Source organism: Pteropus alecto, unplaced genomic scaffold (genome assembly GCF_000325575.1).
Source record: "Pteropus alecto unplaced genomic scaffold, ASM32557v1 scaffold76, whole genome shotgun sequence".
Taxonomy (NCBI): Eukaryota; Metazoa; Chordata; class Mammalia; order Chiroptera; family Pteropodidae; genus Pteropus; species Pteropus alecto.
The window spans coordinates 26,822,848-26,831,296 of NW_006443138.1; the positions used below are offsets into that span (position 1 = coordinate 26,822,848).

Here is an 8,449-nt window from a genome sequence, read left to right on the forward strand (position 1 = left end):
AATCGACGTGCCTTCCGTGAGCCTCAGAGGTCTCTGCATTCTCTTCAGATGGGCTGATTACAACACAGAGGATGTGGACAGTGGAGGTTTTCCTGTTTGATGTCACACTGCTACCCTTTAAAAGGCCGAGGGAAAAAAAGGAGGGAATCCAGCCTGGGATCCTCATGCCAGATACCCACAAGGAAGAAGAGGAGAAAAAGGCCAGAGAGGCCACCGGAGTAAGGGAGGCAGTGTCAGATTTCAAATTCTGTGCCAGCCACTCAGAGAGCAGTGATGCCGAGGGGCAGCCTAGGGCTCCTGGTCTGCATCCTGTGCGGTGCAGTCAGAGCCTATCCCGATGCCTCTCCGCTGCTTAGCTCCAGCTTGGGGGGCCTGATCCACCTCTACACAGCCACAGCCAGGAACGGCTACCACCTGCAGATCCACAAGGATGGCCATGTGGATGGCACACCCCATCAGACCATCTACAGTGAGTAGGGGCTTTATTCTGGCTGGGAAGAAGCAGGGCTCTTCTGTCCATGATACCTACAAAGAACTTGGGGAGAACCTGAGATAGGATTGCTAATCCAGCCTCATAGCTTCTTGCCCCAGAATCCACTTATTGTGTGTACCTGTGTGTGTGTGTGTGTGTGTGTGTGTGTGTTTAAACCTTGAGAGAAGATTCTATCACCTCTCTAATTAGCGTTTACTCGTTTCTCCCAAAATGAATAATTTCTGCCTTAACGAAAATCCCTCTTCCCACAATAGCAGCCACTTTCTCTTTGTCCTGTCCAAAGAATCAAAAAATGCACAGAAAGAAAGGCAAGGAGGCTGAGAGGAAAAAGCCAGGTAGGTCAATAGACACTGAGTTTTAGCTCATGAACCTTGGATTGGCTTAATGGTTGTGAAGAAGATTACTGTATCAGACCAAGGTTTGGAACAGATAAACTCAGGGGCTCTTTTCAACTCTGAGCTTCTTGTATTCTGGCTTCATAAAAATGTATTAAAGACAGACTATCCAAGTATGTCATCTTGATGAGTCTGACCAAGTACACAAACCATTCATGCACTCATCTATCCATGCATGCATGCATCTAACCATTCATCCATCCAAAGGTTTACCGGGGTATTCGGAGGTACCCAGTTTGATATGAATTGTTGATTCTTCTCTATGGAGCTGAAAGTCCCACTCAGTAGAAAACTGAGCTAGCTGGGAAACTCTTTTGCAACATGAGACAACTGAAATGTTTTTAAAGATTAGGTTTGTGGAAAGTTAGCTCACCAGTCCACAACAGTCAATTGATTATCCTAATGATTCAAGTGAGGGATCCTTGGTGTGCACCTATATAAGAGATAATGTGGTAGCAGGGGGGATGAATACCGAAGTAGAAAAGGTCTTCTATTTTATGAGAATATGTAAAAATTACTCTAAGGATACATAAAAATGCAAATTGATTCAACGCAGATCAAATTAAAGAAATGAAAGAGTAATCACAGTCTCTATTTAATTAAAGAAAACTCCTTATAGGAATAACGATTTGCCCTTTATTGTTGTAGTAAATTATTCAGTAATTTTGCTGTGGCCTTGCTGCGTGCAAGACATTAATTCTGCTAAGAATCAAAGGTCCTCAAACCTGGTAGCAAGATACATGCACTTGCAAACCCAACAGATCAAACCTCTTCAGGTGTTCAGTGGATGGTGATAGGATATGAGGAAGGAGAAAAGGTCTCTTCAAATATTAAAGATTCCAGAACTCAAAAGGATAGTAGGATTCAGGAGCCAACATCGTGAAAGCCATGTTTGAGTCTAAAGGAAAAAATCTGAAATAAATCTGGATACACTTGATGTATCCAAAATGCTGCTCCAATGGATAGTTAATGGAATGTACAATGTGTTTGATACCATGCAAAACTCTGACTGCAAAGGAAGACATAGCCCTTCAGGCACCTCGTCCTATCTCCCAGCTCATTACCAGACTTTTAGAAAGTACAATTTTGCACTTCTCATGGAGGGTCACCCTTACCTCTACTGCAAGATAGGTGATTTAAAATGCACAACAGAGGATTATGGTAAATTATTTTGATCCCCATAGATGGAAAGGGCTTCATATAACTAGAGAATGCTTATAAAACTCTCCCAGAATCATGGAATCCCTTCACTGAAAGGACACCCCACACCCACCAAAGACATGTCCTCCTACACACAACATAGAGTAGAACAGTGTGAGCAAGCTATGGTGGGCTGAACACTCCAGTGTGGGGGGCTCAGGCTGCTGAGCAGGCAAGCTGGATTCTAGAACTTTCCCACAAATATCCACTGGCATCAGGCCCAGAAGAGGCACCAAGTACTGGTGGGAATGAATAAAATGACTGAGAAGAAGAAAAATGAATTGAACTGATTTCAGATATTTTTTGTTTAAAGAAAAGTGGTTTTGTTTGTCAGATATAGACACTAAATAAGCATTTTGTCTGGAAATTAACACAAACCTGGGGAAGGGAACTCAGGTCAGGGTGATGGGAAGGAGACACCTTTCCTAGTTTATATAACCTTTGTGCTATTCAAATCAGTTATCAGGTGCATTGCCAAAAAAAATATATACTAAAATAAAAAATTACCGAAAAAGAAAGAAGAAACATTGGTGCATGTAGATAGATAGCACAACTAATTAACAGAGGATTTATAATTACCTCCTCCATGAGTGTAAAGCAATTCTTTTACAATGACGGGAAGGTGAGGTGGGTTTTCCCCCTCCTAATTAATTATGAATTTTCCAGTGAAATCTGTTTCATTTAATTGTTGAGCTTCAGTAAATTCTTGATTAATAGTTGAGTGCCCAACCCATCTTTGGGTTGTTGGTCATTGTGAAATTATCTCCCTACAAGATTCTATAACCTCCCTATAGACTCACAGTGCTCATGTCGGGGAACCTCTCCAATGTCTGTGTGTTCTATCCTACTTGAAAAAGATCACCCTCCCATTATCCCCTCTTTGTAGAAATAGCAGAAAAGAGATGCTTTTTACCCTTGGTTAATGTCACTTCCTAGATTCTGGTATTTTTATTTCTTTCATCTTCCCCACTGGCATTTTCTTTACTTGAAGCTGAATTATCCTCAGACCCCTCAATCCTTCAAAATCGCATCTTTGTTTTGGAGAGCTCAAAGCACTTTACATCTATTATCTCATTCGTCATTTACTGGCTGTGAGACCAGAATGAGCAGATAATTTTCTACTTTGATAGCAGAGGTGAAATTAAGTGGTAATATAACAATTACCAGCATTCAGAAAGTGCTCTTATGTTAGATAAAAATATTATCTCATTACATCCTGAAGACAACCAAATGAGGTAAATGACTCTACTACATATGAGAAAACAAAGGTTAAGGAACTTAAATAACTGGCTCAAGGTCACATAGGTAGTAAATGACCTAAAAGACACCTTCACATCAAACTTATGCTTCTTCTAGGGTCACATGCATCACCCACAGCCACTGAAAGAAATGACCATTAAGTCTCCTGGTTCCAACAGGTTATAGCTCAAGCAGCCCATGATTTTTGTTCCTTCCTTCTACTGAATTCTGCTCTTGAATCTGTGCGGATGATGAAAATATGCCTTCTGAAGGAAATCTGTCTCTCACATTCTCTAAACTTTCATATTAGCTCATGTTGGTTTGATTCAAGCCTAGGCATCCTCCATAGCACTTGCTCACTGTTCCAAAAGCTATATTCTATTGGGACTGGCCCCAGGGATCAGGAGCAAGTATACCAAACACACTGCCCACAGTGACCCCAAGCATCAGGCCAACATGATTGCCAAAATATGGGGTTGTCATAGTGTCATGTCAGCACATACTATATAATGCCTTTCATTTGCTCAATCCTTTCAAGTCATTTTTACAACCATCATCCCATTTGATTCTAATCATGACCCTATAAACTTAGCAGGACAGCTATTGTTATTCTCTTTTCACAGCTGAGGAAACTGAGGCTAGAGCAATGACTTGTCCAAGGCTATAAAGCAAGTAAGTGGCATAATTGGGACCAGAACTCAAGTACTCCAGTTCTCAATTCCTGGCTCAGTGACCTTTCCCTGACCCACTCAGGGGCATGGCGACTTAGGGTTCTCATGGCCTGCAGCATGTATTTTGGCACTTAATTTTGTCTTCTAGTGCCTATAATGATTTCTGTTGGAGGGAAGCTATAGGGTCATAGGAAGTGAATGTTAAAGTCACTGACCTGAGTTTGAATCCTGCCTTGGTTTCTGTATCACTTAAATTGGGATACTGCAACTACCAATATTAATAATATTAACAACACAGCAGTTGTCTTGAGAATTTAAAATATGTAAAGTACTTAGAGCACAATCACTCAAAAGCAGTTACTCAATGTAATTTTTCCCTAATTAAACTGAAAATTCATTAGGACAGAAACTATTTCTTATAAGTTTCTTATGTTTCTCTCAAGGATTACCACAAAATTAGCCATATATTTAAGACACATAGGCAGACCCCATTATGAGGTAATTTAAATATCCTCTACACCTCTCATACCCCACCGTACTTCCAGAAGCTTCCCTTAGACTAACCCTCAGCCAAACTTGGAAACAAATTAACGTCTCTCTTTGGCCTCTTCTTTTCTCTTCCTTTCTCTTCTTGCTCCCACCCTCGTTCCTTCTGTCCCACACCATTTCAATTTCAGTCCATATCAGGATTTATACTCAGCTCATATCTAAGTATTGTCTGCAGCACTTCTCAGAGGTCTTATATTGAGCTTACATGGGGTAGGGAGGGCGACTGGCTGTAAGTCACCCCACAAGGTTCCACCATTTACTGAGCTCATGACATTTCTAGAAGAGGGATTCGAACCCCTACCTGGGGTCCTTCCTTGGGGCCATGAGGACAAATGAGATGCAGAGGGAAACTCTACGGTAAGCAAATGGAAGTGGCTCCAAAGACTTAAGGAAATGATTTTCAACAGAAAGTTTCAGGTAATTAAACAGCATTTGGGGCAGAAGTCTTGCTGAATTGCAGCCTTGTCATAAAACAGAAAACTTTAGGCTTTATTTAACTAGTCATTAGTACTTGTTAAAATTGCAAGTTTACACTGGAGTATATGGGGGGGGGGGGTCACACTTAAAGCTGTTATCAATTATTTAAGGTGTAAGTAGTATGAATGGGTTTTAGGCCTTTGTTGTAAACTAGTTTTTGAGAGGGACATTGAAAGACCATGAGGGACTGTACCTAGAGGGGACACCACCTAATGAAAAAAAAGACAAAAAATAGCAATAAGGACCCAAGAAGAAATTCCATCCATCCCCAGTATCTATTAATGGAAAGATAAACCCTCTGCTTCTAAGTAGCTCCTTCTAAGAGAGGCACTAGATACGTAAACTTAGTTAAAGCAAGGTGAATGAAACACGTGTTATAATAGAGGTGTAGGCATTGTTCTGGGGGAGCTGAGAAGAAAGAACAATTAATAATTAGGGAGATTAGGAAAGTTTTTATAGAAATAGTGACATCTGAACCTTGCCTTAAAGGACGAGTGATTTCAATAATCAGAGAAGGGAGGGGATGATCAATTCTAATACATGATAGGTGTTGACTGATGAGTCAGTGGCTATTACACAGCTACCTGGGTGGAGAATCAGGCTCTATATGCAGACTGGATCCTTGAAAGACATCTCAGTACAGATTTTAACATCGCAAAGGCAGAAGACTTGGGAGAACATGACTACCACCACAAATATGAAGAGGTATTAGCCAGGCAAGGGGAAAATAAAGACAACCCTGGCAGACAGAGGAATATGTGTATGGCACCGGTGAAAGAAAACTGAGAGCTCAGACTGCTCCATGTAGCAAGAAGATGAGGGAGGAAGAAATTGTGAAGTAGAAGAATGGGGGTTCCCGAGAGAGAAAATCAGAAGAATGAGGCTGAACAAGTAAGTACAAGGGGAGAATTATATAAAATCATCACCGCCATTAAAATCAATCAAGGGAGTATTCACGAAGGTGGGTTTTCAGGACATGCTCGAAGGTGAGAATTGGGTGTGCAGCAAGGATTTGACATGAATAATTTTCTCCTCAGGTGCCCTGATGATAAGATCAGAGGACAGTGGCTTTGTGGTGATAATAGGTGTGATGAGTAGAAGATACCTCTGCATGGACTTCAAAGGCAACATTTTTGGATCAGTGAGTTTCTTTTGTGCTGGTCACTATTTGCAAATAATTATCTAATTTCTTCGACAGAACATACATAGTTATAGCCCGAAGATTCCATTTTCAGTATACCTTGATTTGTTTTCACTGAGTACTTTTTTAGTCTAAGTACTAAAGTGCTCAGGTTTATACATCTTGGTTTGAACCTAGGCAGTCTGGTTTTAGAGCACAGACTCTTAGCCTCTAGTCTGAACTGCCTGTTAGTACCCATTTTTGTGTCTAGCACAGCAGCTTGTATGTAGCCGGTATGTCCTTTAATCATGTAAATACATGTTGCAAAGTGCATTAGAAAGGATTAGAAACCATCGGCAACTTCTTGATTCTGTTACCTTTTTGACTTTGAGTGAGTCCCCTCACTTCTCTAACGTTCAGTTTCCTCACCTGGAAAAAGTGCAGTGAGATGGACTGTGTGCCCTCTGGGTGCCCGCCCCTCGCCCCCCGCTGTGCGCGCGCGCACACACACACGTTACAGATCTCAAATTAATTATCTCTCTGCCCCAATTGTGATGGCTGGTCCTTCAGATTGCAAGCAACGGATTTTCAAAACTACAGGTTGCAGGCACATGCCAAAGGATTTTGAGATAGTACAATAATAGGGCTGCTTATCTCAAGAGCCTCTTACCATGGGAGAGACCTTAGAAATTTCATAAGAGCAATAACTTTCTGTTTTGCTTGCTGCGGTGTCTCAGCATCTATAATGGTATCTGGCCCAGAGCAGACAAATATCTGTTGAAGAAATAGAGACAATAAACAAACAAATCTGTTGACCTTATATAGGCATGTAGATAGTTCTCATCTGTAAAATATTACTTTGTGGAATTTGAAGATTAAGTTAAATAATATGTAAAGGTCCTGGCAGGCACTCAATAAAACCCCGTACTAGTTGGTGGCAGAGAAAGGGCTCAAACCTAGGTCTTCTGTTGGCAAAGTTCATGTCCCTAATTCCCAAACTACATTATCTCTCCGATGTGAATATTCTCACTTATGTTTGACCCCGCAAACTCCATCCCATCTCCTTTCTCCAGGTAAGGAGGCAGGCCCAAGCCACCACTTAGCCAAAGGGGGGTTCAAAATGGTAGAGAGTAGGAAGGACAAGATTGCATTTAAGATAGCCCTCTCTCCAGAAACCAAACACAAGAAGTGCTGCCGGCTCTGAACACGTCTAGCCCGAGCAAGCCCTGTGCCAAGCCAGCGGGCGTCCAGGTAGGGAGCTGTGAAGTCCCGGTGGCTGCCGCTCCCTGGGAGTGGAAGCAGTATTCAGTGCTTGGGCGATTTGGAAAGCACTAGTCAAAATCACGTCTCCCCAGCAGGGCACCGTGAGGTTAAATACAGCGACCAAATAGCATTGCCGGGAGAGATGAAGCTCCTCCCATCAACGACTTCCCTCCAAGGGTCCAGGCTGGTCTGCACTGAGCTCAGAGCCCAGGGCACGGGGCTCGGGTCCACACTTCCCGCCCTCACCTGCATCGCTTTGCCCTTTCAGCATCACTTCAGCCCCGAGAGCTGCAAGTTCCGCCAGCGAACGCTGGAGAATGGCTACGACGTGTATCACTCGCCCCAGCATCACTTCTTCGTCAGCCTGGGCCGGGCTAAGAGGGCCTTCCTGCCGGGCACGAATCCCCCGCCTTACTCCCAGTTCTTGTCCCGAAGGAATGAGATCCCCCTGTTCCAGTTTAACACCCCGCGGCCGCGGCGGCACACGCGCAGCGTGGAGGACTACAAAGACTACGATTTGGACCCCGACCCGCTGAAAGTTCTGAGGCCCCGTCCCCGGTGGGTCCCCGCCCTGCCCTCCTGCTCCCAGGAGCTCCCGAGTGCCGAGGACAATAGCGTGGTTGCCAAAGACCCGAGTGCCGAGGACAACAGTGTGGTAGCCAGCGACCCGTTAGGGGTGCTCAGGCCCAGCAGGGTAAACATATACCGTGAGAGAATGGGCAAGGGGAGGTGCCGTCCCCACCCTGAGTTTGTCTAGGGATCCCAGAAAGGAATCATTTTCAACCACCTTTCAGAAAAGTAAACTATCTTTAAAGGGACCAGCGCCCGCCAAGGAAGGGAAGGTGGTTTGACCGGTGGAATTAGCTGCTTCTCTCCGTTTCCTTTCCCGAGAAAGCCCTTGAGAATCTAACTTTGAGGCCTGAGAAGTGGGAGTTTCACTGCCTTCTTCACCCCACCTATACCACCTTTCTGCATTAAGAAGCCCCCATAGGTAAACAAGAGATTTCCGCCTTTACTAAAAAGGAGAGAAGGAACTTTTCCT

General features: G+C 43.4%; 1 protein-coding gene across 1 annotated transcript in view; it reads left to right on the top strand.

Moving 5' to 3' along the window:
- The first annotated feature begins 273 nt into the window (after nt 1-273).
- The window catches only part of FGF23 (fibroblast growth factor 23), a 10,741-nt gene continuing 2,565 nt past the window's right edge, over nt 274-8,449 (top strand). The window contains exons 1-3 of the mRNA XM_015598421.1: nt 274-469; nt 6,062-6,165; nt 7,676-8,101. Of these exons, the coding sequence (XP_015453907.1) occupies nt 274-469; nt 6,062-6,165; nt 7,676-8,101 (726 nt within the window). The remainder of the gene's footprint in view (nt 470-6,061; nt 6,166-7,675; nt 8,102-8,449) is intronic.